Genomic DNA, 15,908 nt, shown 5'->3' on the forward strand with positions numbered 1-15,908 from the left:
TATGACTTATATCTGGAAATCCGCTGGGAAAAACTTCTGGGAAAACTATTGTTTTGTGGAAAGCCTGTGCAGCACTTTTGATGGGTCAGCTGACACGTGCCTCTTCCTTCTGCCTGGGACATGGAGTCAGTGCCCGGAAAGCGAAGCCACCTCATGACCTTGGGGGCAAGAGCCACCCTCCAGGGATGGGGAGCAGAGATGGAGCTGCTGATGCCATCGAACCCTGAGCTTCCTGTCACCCTTTCTTATTTAAGCCACTGTTTGTAGTGCCTGATGCAACCCCAACCGATTACCATGGGATCCATTCTCACTTAAAGGAAAAGAGAGAGAAAGAATTATGAGTGTGTGTGTAATTAGTTATATGAGTATAATGCTTTTCTTCCTTATTTTTTATTTTTTATTTTTTTTTTTTTAGTATCTATTTGCATAAAGATGTTGAAGGGTGCATATCTCTCCGTTAACACTGAGAGTTAATATCAGAGGGACAGTATTAGAGGCGGAGGAGAGATTACAACATTTTTCTTTTTACTCTACATCATGCATAGTGTTTCTTCAAACATTTATTCCTTTTGTGATAAAATGGTAATGCCCAAAAAACTTCTAGAGAAGGAAGGAAGAAGGAAAAGGGGATGACGACGTTCTGATATTCTCTGTTATCACTCAGCCGGTTCCAACTCAAGGCATGCTTGGGCCTGGTCTTTGCGGGGTGCTGGGCGGGGTGTCGGAGAGCCAGGTCTGGGGGGCTGAGGGAACCCGGGATCCGGATGAGCCCTGCAGTTTGAGTCAACCCAGGCGCTGCGGGTGTGGCCACTGCAGAGTTGTCCAGCAGGCCTGGGGGGTGGGGGCCATCAGCCTAGCACTGCAGGCATCCAGGGGGCCATTGGGGCCCCACACGAAAGGACAAGAGGCCCCGAGGGACAGGTGCCGCCTGGCAGAGAAGGGAAGCACCAGAGCTGGGAGCCAGGACTGGGCAGGCACAGCAGGGGCCCTGACAGGGGTGGGGCTGGGGGGTCCTGGGCCACTGAGGCCGGAGGAAGGATTGTGGTTGCAGGAAGCCCTTGTCCCGGGTTGCCCAGAAGGGGGTCCCCTTCACCCCAGGAGTGAATCCCAGTTACCCTCCCTGCTCTGGGAGCCTGAGCTTGCAGTGGATCCCATCGTCCATGCTCCTGTGCAGGGCTGGGGCCCACAGGGGACAGGTGTGCAGCGATAACCAAAATCCTGCTATGAACATGATCTACGTCCTCTCCGGCAACCTCAGGCACCTCCCCCGTGCCCGGTCACTGGCCTCTGCTGCAGAGTGAGGGAGGAGGGTGCTGCTAGCCTGGTCCACCGCCCACAGCTGCCACCTTGCTCCTACATCCTCTTTTGTGGCAGCTGGGGTTTTCCTGTCTTCTCTGGCTGCCATAGCAGCGTCCTCACTGGTCTCGCCACATCTTAGAGCACTCGCCTGCATTGCTTCTGCTCTGAGAAGCTCAGGCAGGCGGGGACCCAGCAGAGAGCAGCTGGGGTTGTTTCAAGGTGCACCCCAGTGCTCCCCACTGGGTTCCTGGGGAGGCAGCCGAGTGACCAGCCATTTTCCTGAAACTGGATCTGACTGCTGACGGGGCCGCTTCTTCTGCCTCCTTCTCGCTCTCCAGAGCCTTTTCTTTGCAGGCGTCACCCAGGGATCAGATGACCCCAGCCTCTTTGAAAACCGTCCCGGCTCCTACGGCAGGTTGCCAGATCAAATACAGGTCTCCCAGTTAAATCCAAATTCAGATAAGCAACCAATAGCTCGTCCGTTGAAGTTATGTGCCAGATATTGCACGGAAATGACTTGCACTAAAAAAATTACTTGTTTATCTGCAAGTTGAATTTAACAGAGCAGCCAGTGTTTTTATTTGCTAATTCAGGCAACCGTATCTTGAGATGGCTCAGCTTTCAAACTTCTAATCAGATTTCCCAGAAAGGAAAAAGAAGGAGAGAAAAGAAAAGAAAAGAAAAGAAAAGAAAAGAAAAGAAAAGAAAAGAAAAGAAAACAAACCAAAATACCCTATGGAGAGACCTGCTTTTCCTCTGTGTCTGCGGGTTGGGGGACCTCCTCCCACCCCCCCCACCCCCCACCCTGTGGGCCCAGAGCCTGAGGGCCGGGCTGGGTGGGGCCACCTGGGTGCCAGTCACTATTCCCACACCTGCTCAAGCAAATACCTTGTAAAAGGATGGCTCAAACAATGGGGATTTGATGGCTCACAGTTTTGAAGCCAGGAAAAGTTCCCAATGAAGGTATCCTCGAGGCAATGCGTTCTCCCCAAAGACTGGCGTTCTGGGGCTGGCTGCCGGGGATCCCTGGTCCTGGGCTTCTCTGTTACACGGCGGTGCACATAGCAGCCTCTGTTGGCCTCTCAGCTCTCTTCCGGTTCTGTTGAATTTCAGCTTCTTGCTTCTGTGGCTTTCTCTATCTCTGTTTGAATTTCATTCTGCTCATAAAGGACTCCAGTAATAGGATTAAGACCCATCCTGGTTGAGCCTGGCCACGTCTTAACTAAGGTAACATCATCAAAAAAGTCCTACTCCCAGTGGGCTCTGATGGTTACGTTCATGTGTCAGCTTGGCCAGGTGATGGTGCCCAGGTGTCTGGTCAAGCAAGCACTGGCCTAACCATTACTGCAAGGACATTTGTGGCTGGTCAAGAAACCAGAAGGCTGGTTTATTAAATCATCAGTCAACTGACTGCATCTGTGACTGATTACATCAACGAAGGGCATGTCTTCCGCAATGAGAGAATTCAATCAGCTGGATTTAATCCAATCAGTTGAAGACTTCTAAGGGAGAGAGAGAGAGAGGACCTTCACTTCTTCTCCAGCTAGCCAGCAAAGCATTTCCTGAGGAGTTTATCAAACACCTTATCGGAGTTGCCAGTTCTCTGCCTGCCCTATGGAATTTGCACTCGTGCATCTCCACAGTTGCGTGAGACATTTTTATAAAATCTTATATTTACAGATCTCTCTTGTTGATTCTGTTTCCCTGGAGAACCCTAACTAACACCAGGCACACACCCACAGGAATGGATTCAGTTGAAGAACATGTTTTGCTAGGACAAGTAACTCTGAGCCACCACGGCCACCAACTTCCTCGGACCCACCGGGGCAGGTCTTTGGTCTCCCTGGGCTCAGGGCTCCTCCTCTTTAAGGATCCCAGGCTCTGGATTCTCTGGCCTCACACACTCGTTTCTTCAATGCCCTCGCCCTAGCAGCCCACATGGAGAGGCTGCAGACACCTACACGATCACCCCCATCCAGGGAAACAGAATTCCCGCTTCCTTCCTCCTGATGGAGACCTGTTCAGCCCCTGCTAGGCCCCCACACCTGTCCTCTTGCCCATCCCTGTGGCCGCTGGGGGACCTGCAGGGACCGCCTACAGGTGACCGTGCTGCTGCCCTGCCATGGCCCTTCCCCAGCTGAACTGTGCTGAGCTGACCTGCAGGGTGTTATGGAGCGACTTGCTCTCCCCTGGACCCTTTGGGAAGGGCTGAGGCAAACTGGGGTCTCCCAGATGCCCACCTACAAGTGCCCATGGCCTTCAGACTCGCTAGGCCGGCAGGTGATGAAACCGAGGTGGGCACCTTCCCATGGCAGGCCGAGGTTGGTGTGTCACCACCACCTGCTTTTTCCAGCATGGGTGGATGGTGGAAAAAAATGGAAGGAGGGAATTGATTTGGATGACCAGGTGGGTAGCCTACTCATTCTCCACCCACAGCCAGGGGGATTTGTTTTTACAAATCTGTTGGGTCATGTCTCCCTTGACTAATGCTCTCTGAATGAAGTTTGACTTCTGGAGGCTTTCCCAGCCTGGCCTCTGCTCCTTCTGCAACAACATCCCTTTCACCTTCACGGGAAAAAGCAGCCCTCGTCCCAGCTCCAGATGCAGGCTTCTCTCAACCCAGGGCCAGCACAGCCTGTCCCTCTGCGTGGAGGGTTTGACCTTCTCCCACTCTTGCCTGGCTGACTTCTGCTAAGCCTTATGGACTCAGCTTCAGTGTCAGCTCTGCAGAGAGGCCTTCCCTGGTAACCCCTGACCCCCACTTGTCACTGCATCTTGTTAGTGCCCTTCAGAACCTTTTCCTTAATTTGCAGATTCATGTTTACTTGTTCACTCCCCATGTCCCCCACCAGCCCCTCAGAACCAGGAGAAACAGGGTCTTTATACCCAGTCCACCTAACACAGTGCTTGGCAGAGAGTAGATGCTTCCAGAATGCTCATTCAGTGAATAAGTAAATCAATAAATAAGCCAGTGGGGCTTATGGCCCCTGGAGGAAGACAGTCTTCACCTCATGACCCTCAAGCCAGTCTGTGTGGCCCTGTCTGAAGATGAACCTTTAGCTCCCTCAACCTCTGATTGCCCGTCCCCTTTTCTGATCCACTTCAAACCACCTCTTTGGAAGCTCCTCAGACAATGGGGGAGGCAAACGTGTGGGCCCTGAGTTCCATCTCCATGGGATGGAGTCCCTATCGAAATTCCGCAGCTATTTTTGCACATTCCTCCCGAATGTGAGGGGGGTTCTGCACCCCCAGATCTATGAGCATCTCCTTTTATGAGGGGCGGGGGGACACAGCAGAGGAAAAGAGCCAGAAGGGAGGAGGCCCAAGCAAGGGGAGCTGAACCAGACTGCAGCCACTGGGCTGGCAGACTCACAGGGAGAACTCTGTGGGAGGATAGAGAGTCGGAGAAGAGGAAGGAGAAGGAGAGGGACAAGAAGAAACAGCTTCAAAAGGGAGGGCAATCTCAACATGATAAAGGGCATTTATGAAAAATCCACAGCAAATTTCATACTCAATGGTGAAAGACTGAAAGCTTTCCCCCTGAGATCAAGAACAAGACAAGGATGCCCACTGTCACCACTGCTATTCACCATTGTACTGGAAGTTCTAGCCAGAGCAATCAGGCAAGAGAAAGAAACAAAAGGCATCCAAAATGGAAAGGAAGAAGTCAAGTTATCCTTATTTGCACCTAGCATGATCCTATATATAGAAAAGCCCGAAGAATCCACAAGAGAACTATGAGAACTAATTAATAAATTCAGACAAAAATAAACCTGCAGATGTCAGCTGGGTTTCTATATACTAGTAATGAATAATCTGAAAAGGAAATCAAGAAACGAACTCCATTCACAATAGCATTTAAAGGAATAAAATACTTTTAGGAATAAATTTAACCAGGGAGGTGAAAGACTTGTACACTGAAAACCAGAAAACATTGCTAAAAGAAATTAAAGAAGACCTAAGTAAATGGAATGACAACCATGTCCGTGGATTGGAAGACTTAATATTGTTTACATGTCAGTTCTGCCAAATGCAATCTACAAATTCAGTACAGTCCCTATCAAAATTCCAGCACCTATTTTTGTAGAAATGGAAAAGCAAATTCATATGGTATCGCAAGAGGCCCTGGGTAGCCAAAACCATCTTGAAAATTAAGAACAAAAAGTTAGAGGATTCACACTTCCCGATATCAAAACTTTCTACAAAGAGACGTGGTTAAAACAGTGTGGGACTGACATAAAGTTAGACATATGGACCAGTGGTATAGCATTGAGAGTCCAGAGATAAATCCACACATCTGTTTTGATTTTTGACAAGGGTTCCAAGTCCATTCAAAGGGGAGATAAAAGTCTCTTCAACAAACATTGCCAGGACAACTGGAAATCTACATGCAAAAGAGTAAATGTGGTACCCCAACATCTCACCATATACAAAAATTAATTAAAAAATGGATCAATGGCCTAAATATAAGAGCTAATACTATAAAACTCTTGCAAAAAATATAGGGAAATATCTCCAGGACCTTTTAATAGACAACTGGTTTTTAGATTTTGCACCAAAAGCACAAGCAATAAAAGAAAAAATAGGTAAAGGAACTTCATTAAAATTAAAAACTTTCAGGCATCAAAGAACATTATCAAGAAAGTGAAAAGACAGCCTACAGAAGGGGAGAAAATATTTGGAAACTGTGTATCTAATAAGAGTTTAATATCCAGAAAATATAAAAGATTCCTATAACTCAACAACAAAAAGACAAACAAACCAATTAAAAAAAGGGCCAATGATTTGAATAGCCGTTTCTCCAAAGAAGATATTCAAATGGAAAATAAGTATATGAAAGACGCTCAACATTATTAGCTATTAGAGAAATGCATGTTAAAACTACAATGAGATACCACTTCACCCCCACGGATGGGTATTATTTAAAAAAATGAAAATTATAAGTGTTGACAAGGATGTAGAGAAATAGGAACCCTTGTACATTGCTGGTGGGAATGTGAAATGGTGCAGCCACTGTGGAAAACAGAATTACCATATGACCCAACAATTCCGTTTCTAGGTATATACCCCAAAGAACTAAAAGCAGGGACTTGGACAGACATCTGTACATCAGTGTTCATTGCAACATTATTCACAACACCCAAGAGGTGGAAGCAACCCAAATGCGGGTCAACAGATGAAAGGGGAAACAAAATGTGGCCTATATATACAATGGAATATTATTCGGCCATGAAAAAGAAGTGAAGGGCTAGGACACTTGGTACCTTAAAGACATCATGTTGAATGAGATAAGCCAGACACAGAAGGACAGATATTTCTGACGTCCTTTGTATAAAATACTTAGAATACGCAAATTCATGGAGACCGAAAGCAGAATAGTAATTACCAAGGGTGCAGGGAGGTGGGAATGGGAGTTATTGCTAAATGAGTAAGAATTCTGGTTTGGGTTGATGAAAATAGTCTGGAAACAGACAGTGGTGAAAGTTTTCAAGTATTGTCAATGTATTTCATGTCACAGAATTAACCATTTAAAATGGTTAAAATGATTTTTTATGTTGTGTATATTTTCCCACAACTAAAAACAAATAAATTATTGGGGGAAAAACAACAACAAGAAGAAACGTTCCCCTGGCTGGCAGCCTGGAGTCGCCGTAAAAGACGTGAACCAGTGAGAGTTCGCCAGAGCCCTGGCAGCCTTCTGCAAAATGTCTGGGAAGCAGAAAGTTCCCAGATGGGTAGATCCAGTCAAGCGGGCCAAGCATAAAAGGTTTTCTCCCTCCTATGAGAACTGGTTCTACACTCGAGTTGCTTCCACAGCCTGGCACCTGTACCTCCAGGACAGTGCTGGGCTGGCTCCATGACCAAGATCTACAGGGACGTTAGCAATATGGTGTCATGCCCAGCCACGTAGGCCAACGGTCCAGGAACTCAGCCCTCCGGGTCCTCCAAACCGTGGGAACCACAGGGACAGAAAGATCTGGACAGAACAGCTGACAGATGGCAGCTGCCAATAAAAAACAAAACAAAACAAACAAAAAAACAGGAAAAATGATGTTGGTTTAATAAATTGCCTTATTCATTAAAAAAAAGGGGGGGGGGTGGACTGCAGGGGGAAGACAGATTTCCTGAGCCAGGAAGTCCAGTATCTCAAAGACTTCATAGTGTGAAGTCCGGAAGGCTATGGAGATGAGAAGGACATTCTTTTTGTTGGAGGTTATTTAGGAGATATCATGAGCTTGTGTTTTTAGGCTGTGTGTTCAATAGGTTATTTTGCAGGGGACAATAACAGATTTTGTTAAGTACTGTAAGAGCTTGTGAGGGTTTAGTTCTTGTGTCAACTTGCTAGGTTTTGGTGTCCAATAGTTAGGTCAAGCAAGCCCTGGCCTGATGGTTACTGTGAGGGTATTTTGTGGACTTAAGTCATCAGTCAGTTGATTGCATCTACAATCAACAAAGGAGATTGCCTTCAGCAATCAGAGAAGTCTTGTCTAATCAGTTGAAGGCCTTAAAGGGAGAACTGATAATTTTCAGCAGTCAGAAAGGAGAATTTCTATCCCTCCTTCAGCCAGCAGCTTCTCCTGGGAAATTCACGGAAACCTTCATTGGAGTTCTCAACTTGTGGTCTGCCCTATGGAATTCAGACTTGCCAATCTCCACAGTCACGTGACTCAATTCCTGTAAAAATCTTATAATATTTACACATATATATCCTTTTGGTTCTGTTTTCCTGGAGAATCCTGGCTAATACAGAGCCGTTTACAAATGGCACCGAGAAAAGAACACTGGGTGACTTGAGGAAGCTGTGCAGGGGGGGTGACCCATCAGCGGGTGATAAAGCAGGTGCAGAAGTTTGAGAAGTTTGTCAGGCAGAGGAAAGGAGCAAAGCAGCCAGGCAAAAGGCCTGGGCAGAGGCCTGGAGGTGTGAGAGGTCCTAGAATGTTCCGGGGACAGTGAGGGGGTGTGGCTTGGCTGGAGCCTAAGACACCCCAGGAGATGCAGAAGGGGTTGAGTGAGTGGGGCTGGATCTCAGATGCCAGAGTGAGGATTTTCTCCCTGAGGCAGTGCAGGCAGCAGGGTTGGCTTAAGCAGGGATGGTGCACATTTGGAACTGTGGGTGAGGATGCCTGTTCATCACTTTATTTCCGTTTTCAGATGCCAAGTTCTTAATATCCATGAACTAAGCACTGTGCTCTTACTGGGGATTGTGTAATACTAATAGTTGTGTGTGTGTCTGTGTTTGCATGTCTGGTACTTCCAGCACGGCTCCTGGTTGATAGTCTTTTCCTGTAGACTGTAGTATCTGGTGGGAGCAAACCAGAACTAGTTGGCACCCATTTCTTTTTTTCTTTGCAAATGTACCTCTATTATTCTCCTTCAAACAAGGGGGAAACTGGAAAAGATGCTCCCCAGCAGCCCCACATTTCCTTCCCTGGCTATGTCTCGGGCCTAGAGGGGCTGCTGTGTGCGAGATCCACTGGGGACACGGCTCAGTGGGCTGAGTCAGGTGGCCCTGTTTGTTTGTTTTTTGTTTTTTTTTTTGTTTTTTTTTTTAATTTGAAAGCAATCACTGTTTATTAACTGACCAGATTATAAAAGTAATCATAGTAGACACCTTAGTTCATCCTTCTAATAAGCCTATTGATCTGGTCTTCCCTGTTGCCAGCATCTCACCCTTCTACAAAATGGGTGGTCTTTTTCTTCATCCCCTCTCTGGGAGAAGATAATTTGAAGGGCCACAGGAAGTTGTTTGCTTCTTTGAAGCGTTTCCCAACAGTATAGATCTCATGAATCAGGTCTTCCATGCAGATGATGCCATATTTACCAAGCAATCGTGCAATCAAAGAGTTATCTGTCAAGGCAATCTGCTTCTTATTGATTTTGCCATAACCACGCTTATAGATTAGTTCGTTTACTGACTTCAGGTTCAGGTACTCCCATGCAATATATGGTTCCACAATCCTCAGCATGTTAATTGACGCCTTGTTGAGCTTAACAAAGGTGCCATTGAAGATTTGGCGAAGGCGAAGAAGTTGCAACACTTTTCGGACCTTTGGGCTCACGCCATTGATACCTCTGATCCTGATGACAAATGCCAATTTGGGTTCCGCAGGTACATAGAAGTTGCCAGCTTTTCTTGCCATTCTTGCCATTCGAATCTCAGTTCTGTACATTTGCCTATATTCCTTGTGATAGTGCTTGGCTTTTTCATAGATAAGCTTCCTCCTTGCCTTTCGGAGCATCTTTTGGGCAAACTTCCTTCTCAAGTGCTTGATCTTCAGTTCGGCAAAATTCCTTCGCTTTTTCTTGAGGGTTTCCGGCACAGCCAGCACCTTCTTCTTCTTCTTCTCTTCGACACCCTCCATGGTTCCAGCCGGAAAAGAGGGTTTGTTTGTTTTTTTAATTCAGTTTTACTGAGACATATTCACAACCATACAGTCATCCACAGTGTACGATCAATGGTTCACAGCACTATTTTATAGTTGTGCATTCATCACCACAATTTTTGAACATTTTTATTACCAGAAAAAAAGAGTAAGAATAAAAACTAAAGTAAAAAAGAACACCCAAAACATCCCATACCCCCCATACCTCCCTATTATTCACTTCCTTTTTTCCCCACTTTTCTACTCATCTGTCCATACACTGGATAAAGGGAGTGGGAGCCACAGGTTTTCACAATCACACAGTCACACACTATAAGCTGTATAGTTATACAATTGTCTTCAAGAATCAAGGATATTGGGTTGCAGTTCAACAGTTTCAGGTATTTCCTTGTAGCTATTCCAATACACTTAAAACTAAAAATGGATATCTATATAGTGCATAAAAGTAACCTCCAGAATGACCTCTCGAACTGTGTGAGATCTCTCAGCCACTGAACTTTATTTTGTTTGACTTCTCTTCCCCTTTTTGGCCAAGAAGACTTTCTTAATCCCATGATGTCGGGTCCAGATCCATCCCCGGGAGTCATATCCCGTGCTGCCAGGGAGATTTACACCCCTGGGAGTTGGGTCCCACGTAGAGGAGAGGGCAGTGAGTTCACCTGCTGCGTGGGCTTAGAGAGAGAGAGAAGGGGGCCCTGGTTTTGAATCCTGTCTTGGTATTAATTAATTTTTCCCTGTTGTGTAATCCTGGATAGAGCCCTTTAGCTTTCTGAATCTCAAATTCTTCATCCGTAAAATGAGGAAATCATATTTAGTTTGTCGGGTTGTAAAGCTTGATGGTGCACAAAAAGGTCTTCGTGTTGGCTGTGATGTAGACGTTGAGAATATAATACTTTTACTATTATCTGCAAAAGTGCAGACAAGGCAATGTTTTTGTAATGTCTTGCGTCTAGTGCTTCCTGAGTCCCAGCTATTAGGTGGGCTGTTTTAGGGGACATTGATGTTGACATATAGGATTTTGGTAGTTCAAATTAATGGCAAGAAACAAAGCAAGCTTTTTCTTTTTTAAAAACATCTTTATTGAGATATGTTTCACATTACAAAATATTGACCCTTTTTTCCCCAAACACTCCCCTTTCGCCTGGAAGGAAAGCTTTAATGGTTGGAAAAACAGACCCTAGTCACGGTTCATCCATAGATCGATTCTGGAGATGGGGTAACGGTGGCAAGTTTTCTGGAATCATTGTGGAAGGAGGATTTAGAGAGCAAGGGATCACTCATTTTCTACTCTTTGTGGAGAGCAGTTTATTTATTCATCCATTTGGCTTATATCTATACATCTATTGAGTACTTCTTATGTCCCAGGTTCTATGGCAGGTGTTAGGATAAGATGGTGAACAAGAGGGATATGGTACCTTCCACCATAAAGCGTATACTATAAGCAGGGGAGGTAACCAGAAAATAATTACCCAGAACATAAAGATATTACAAATGCTAGGAATAAAATGGTGGGGAAAGAAAAAATGAAATTGAAAAATGATGAGGTGGCAGTATCTTCTTTAGACTGGCGGTCTGGAAAGGGCTTTTTAAGCAGGTGACGTTTAAATGTAGAAGACAAGAAGGAACTGCCACATGGAGCTGGGAGAGAGAGGAGGGAGGTCCAGGCTGTGGCCAGTTTGAGGAAATGAAAAAGGTGTCCCCAAACCCCTGAGATAGGAAGGTGGTGCTGTGAAGAAGGCCCCCGAGATGAGATGGGAGAGTAGCTGGCTGGGGCCAAACCACACGGTGACTTGAGGGGGATGCTGGGGTCTTGTTTTCTTCTACACCTCAACTTCTACCTACATTCCCACTTCTGTGTGCTCAAACCTGGATCAAACCCCCGAGCCTCAGTTTCCCCACTGGAAAATCATCATTCATATTATTCTCCCAAGGAGCATTCAGCTGTCATTGAGCCACTAAATAGATGTCTTAAAAGAGGCGATACCCCAAAAGAATTGAGATCAGGGACTCAAACAAAAACTTGTTCACCAATGTTCAGAGCAGCATCATTTACAATAGCCAAAGGGTGAAAGCCACCCAAGGGTCCCTCAACAGATCAATGGATGAACAAAATGTGGTCTATCCATGCAATGGAATATTTAGCTGTTAAAAAGGAATGAAGTTCTGATACATGTTACAATATGGATGAACCTTGATGACATTATGTGGAGTAATGTATAGTAAGCCAGATACAAAAGGACACATAGTATGTGATTCTACTTATATGAAATATCTAGAAAAAGTTAAATTCATAGAGACTGAAAGTAGATTACAGGTTACCAGGGGTGGGGTGGAGTGTGGTTTTGGTTTGCTAAAGCTGCTGGAAAGCAATATACCAGAAATGTGATGGCTTTTGGCTTTTATTAGTTTACAAACACAATTCTAAGGCCATGCACAGGTCCCATTTAAGGCATCAACAGGATGATACCTTCTCTGAAGAAAGGATGCTGGCATCTGGGTTTCTCTGTGACTTAGGCAGACGCATGGCCGGCGTCTGCTGGTCCTTTACTCCCGGGTTTCGTTGCTTTCAGGTTCTGGCTCTTTCAGCTTCTGTGGGTCCTTGCTTGCTTCTCTTGGTGTTTCTCTCTGTGTTTCTGACTTTTATCCTCATAAAGGACTCCAGTAAAGGATTAAGAGCCACCTTGAATTGGGCGGGTGTATCTCAGTTGAAACAACCTAATCAAAAGGTCCCGCCCCCAATAGATCTGCACACACAAGAATGGATTAAAAAACCTGGCTTTTTCTGGGGTACATAACAGCTTCAAACCAGCACAGGTGGGAAATGGGGAGTTATTGTTTAATGGGTACAGAGTTTCTGTTTGGGGTGATAAAAATGTTTTGGTAGTGGACGGGGGTGATGATAGCACAGCACTGGTGTGGCAACCCATGGCCTGAGTGAAACAGGCCTGCAGATCTTTGGTGCACAGCAGTCTGCATGACCTAGGCAGCTAAATGTTTAACCTATTGTCTTTGTAAGCCAGTAAAGAGAAAAAGGGTAAATTGACCTTGAAATGTAACTTTATGCAAGCAGGCAGGAAGTGAGAGGCTCTTAGTCTCACAAAAAGAGCAAAATGTAATTGTTCTTATTCTAGTCCATCCTGCACCACCCCTCAGGTCAGAGTGACCTGTTTATGCATCTATGCTCCCCCCAGTCTTAGGAAGGCGTTTGTCTTAAACCCTTATAAAAGGCTTTCTGTCCTCTTTGCATCGCGCAGTCACCTCCCTGTAAATGTGATGCCTGCTCCGCCTGAGAGAGCCCTCATGATCTCTCCACGACTTCTCACCCTGTAAGTAAGCCCTGAATAAAAGTTCATGTATCGGAAAATGCTCGTTGTCTTCTTTGGCCTCTGGACTGGCATGGCCCTCTTGGGCTGCGACAACTGGGACTGTAATGAATTCATTGAGTTGTACACTTAAAAATGGTTAATATGGAAAATTTTGTGATATTTATACTTAGTTATCACAATGTATATATTTATATGCCACATCTTTTCTCCTCTTCTCTGTCTGGGCCAAGAGGAGGTAGAAGACTGGTGGTTGGGCCACCTCTAACAAAGGTTTGATTCCATTAAAAAAGACGTCTTGCAGGGTTGTTGCAAGCCCCTGCCGGGAGACCCCCAGATCACCCACCTTAGCCTTAGAGGAGGCCCCTGGGTGCTGAGGGAGCCTACTGCAGGGGAGCAGGTGCTGGGGAGAGCTTGCCAGCCCCTCCCTCACTGCCTGCCTCCGCCCCAGCTTCGCCCCAGCGCTGATTATTGCTTTATTACTGTTTTCAGCCAGATATAATTCCAGCATTTTCTATAATCTTGATCTTTTCATTGATACCAGATTTTTATACAAAGATTTGTATATAAAATGATTATGTTCTCACCAGAATACATTCCCCGGCAATTAGAATGTTTTAAGATGCAGCTCCTAGCACTCCAACCGCATCCCTCATTTATTACTTTTGAAAAGTGTTTTGTGAAATTTTTTTTGGATGTGTTTACAAATCCAGTAACAATTCTCATTTAGAGTTGCAAAACACGAAGCCATGTTGAATCCAGACAGATGGCAGCCAAATGAAGTTTAATTAAAGAATGAGTGCTCTGAATCAAATGACTTTAAAAAGTACAGTGCACTGGGATTCTGGAGAGAGTGCATGCACAGCATCTGGGCTCTTCTGCCGAGAGCAAGGCCCGCGGGCCCGGACACCTGGATCGAGCGCCGTCGGGCCGGGCAGGGCTGGGCAGGGCTGGGCAGGGTGCGGGCAAGGCGGGCGGCAAGCGCCCCGGGCACATCCCTCTGCCCCAACGCGCCTCACACTGCCCAGGGCTCCTGGGCCAGGGGCTGGGGGACCAACACCGGGCACCTTCTCGGCTCAGAGGCTCTGACTTGGAGGGGACCGTCTGCAGCTAGGACTTGCTGCACTAACCCGCTTAACTGCCCGTATCTGTGCAGAGACAGAAAGCAGATGGGGAGGCTTTGAAGGCCCAAGCGCGGGGTGATCCAGTTTCCTGTTCTCAGAAATCCCTCCGGGCCCGGGAGCCCTGGCTGGGGTGTGCGGTGTAGCACCCCCCAGCCCATCCCCCGGCCCTCTGCTCCTGCCGCGCCCCAGCCCCAGCTGGGGAGCCCTGGGCCGTGGCCGCTTCTGGTTCAGCCTGCCCCGCAGAGGGGACCCGGGCGGGACAGGGATGGGGATGGGGACAGGAGGGTGTGCCCGAGCCCCGCATACCGCGAGGCCCATCCCCCAGGCCGGCCATGGGCGGCCGATGCCAGGCTGGGAGCCCTCCCTCCGCTGGGGCTGCCCTGGAAAAGGAGAGGGGAGCCAGGGAGGAACGGGGAGGGGCTGGATTGGGGTGCAGAGCAAAGGGCCTTGAACGCTGAGCCAAGTAGTTTGCACTGGGCACCAGGGGGAAGGAAACAGTGGGGGAGGTCTTTAAGGCAGGGAGGTCCACTGGGGGGTGCGGAGAGTTTCAAGGGAGGGAGGCTGGGGACAGGTTGGCAGCTGCTAGGCTGGCCTTGAGGCAGGTGGGGGATGTTGGGGGCAGAGGGTGTGGTCAGAACGTAGGAAGGAGGTCCCGCAGGGAAGAGGGCCTGTCCCGGGGCAGGAGCCTGGGGACGGCAGGAAGGGCCTGGCAGCCCCCGGGAAGACTAGGACGAGGAAGGGAGGAGAACCCACTGGGTGGAGGTGGTGCCAGCAGCAGAACAGTTTGGATGGCCCTGGGGTGTCTGTGGTCTCCAGGAGGAAGTCAGTCCCAAGGGCTGGCACAGCGCCCTGCCCCTCTTCTCCCGGATCTGGGCACAGGGCTGACCCAGAAAGCAGCCAGAAGCTTCTGGACTGTTTTGGTACTAAACTTACCTGACCCAGTATTCACGTCCTCCCAGAAGACTTGTAGGCCTCACTCTGGATCTCGACCAGACCATTATAATGAGCCATGCTGAAGGATCAACCTGACCTCAACTCCCCCAGCACCCCCAAATGACTGAACCCCAAGTCCTGTTTCCTGATCTCCTTGTTACCCTCATGTTCCCTTCTCTCCACCTACCCCAGACCATCACCATGTCTTGCAAGAACAATTGCAGAAGCCTCCCACGTGGTCTTCCAGTCCTGCCCTTCACCTGTTTTCCTCTTTGCAAGACAGGTGACCCTTCCAAAATACAGATCTGGGCATGGCTGTCCCCTGGGGACGCCCTGCTGTGGTTCTCATTTTCCCTCCTGAAACTGCCTTTGCCCAGTCTCTGAGGCCTTCCAGTGAGTGGACGCGGCCCTACCTCAGGGCGCACAGCCAGGCAAGCAGGACCCAGGCTGCATTTCTGTCCTCACTCACCCTTCAACTGGGCACACGTGTAGGGCAGGGCACAGCCTGCAGACTGTCCCCGGAGGCCTCACCGTCCCGACCAAGTGCCCCCTGCCCCTCCGTCCTACCTCCAGCCTGTCTTGTCACATCCTGCACGCCAGGGGTTCCTTATCCTTTCTGGAAAGCACCACGTGCTCAGTCTTGCTCCCCAGCCTTGGCACCCGCTGCTCTCTCCTCCCCTTTGGCTGGCCAACCCCAAACTTGCTTCAAGGAGTGTTTCCTGTTTCTGCACTAGGTGGGGTGGCCCTCTTGGTGTTCCCACAGCACTCACCCTTCCCCGCGAGGGCAGGACCCCCATAAATATGTCAAGTGAAGGAGCAGCTGCCGTGTGCCAGGCCCTGGGTGA

General features: G+C 47.8%; 1 protein-coding gene and 1 pseudogene across 1 annotated transcript; one reads left to right on the forward strand and one right to left on the reverse strand.

Annotated features, from left to right (window-relative positions):
• The first annotated feature begins 1,229 nt into the window (after window positions 1-1,229).
• LOC119518145 lies at window positions 1,230-7,362 on the forward strand (annotated as a pseudogene).
• A 1,492-nt stretch (window positions 7,363-8,854) lies between these two features.
• On the reverse strand, window positions 8,855-9,662 carry LOC119517885 (60S ribosomal protein L7-like). Its single transcript, XM_037814949.1, has one exon. It carries the CDS (start codon window positions 9,660-9,662, stop codon window positions 8,967-8,969), a length of 696 nt encoding a protein of 231 aa, XP_037670877.1. The 3' UTR covers window positions 8,855-8,966.
• Window positions 9,663-15,908: the final 6,246 nt, after the last annotated feature.

Source organism: Choloepus didactylus, chromosome 21, assembly GCF_015220235.1.
Source record: "Choloepus didactylus isolate mChoDid1 chromosome 21, mChoDid1.pri, whole genome shotgun sequence".
Classification (NCBI taxonomy): Eukaryota; Metazoa; Chordata; class Mammalia; order Pilosa; family Megalonychidae; genus Choloepus; species Choloepus didactylus.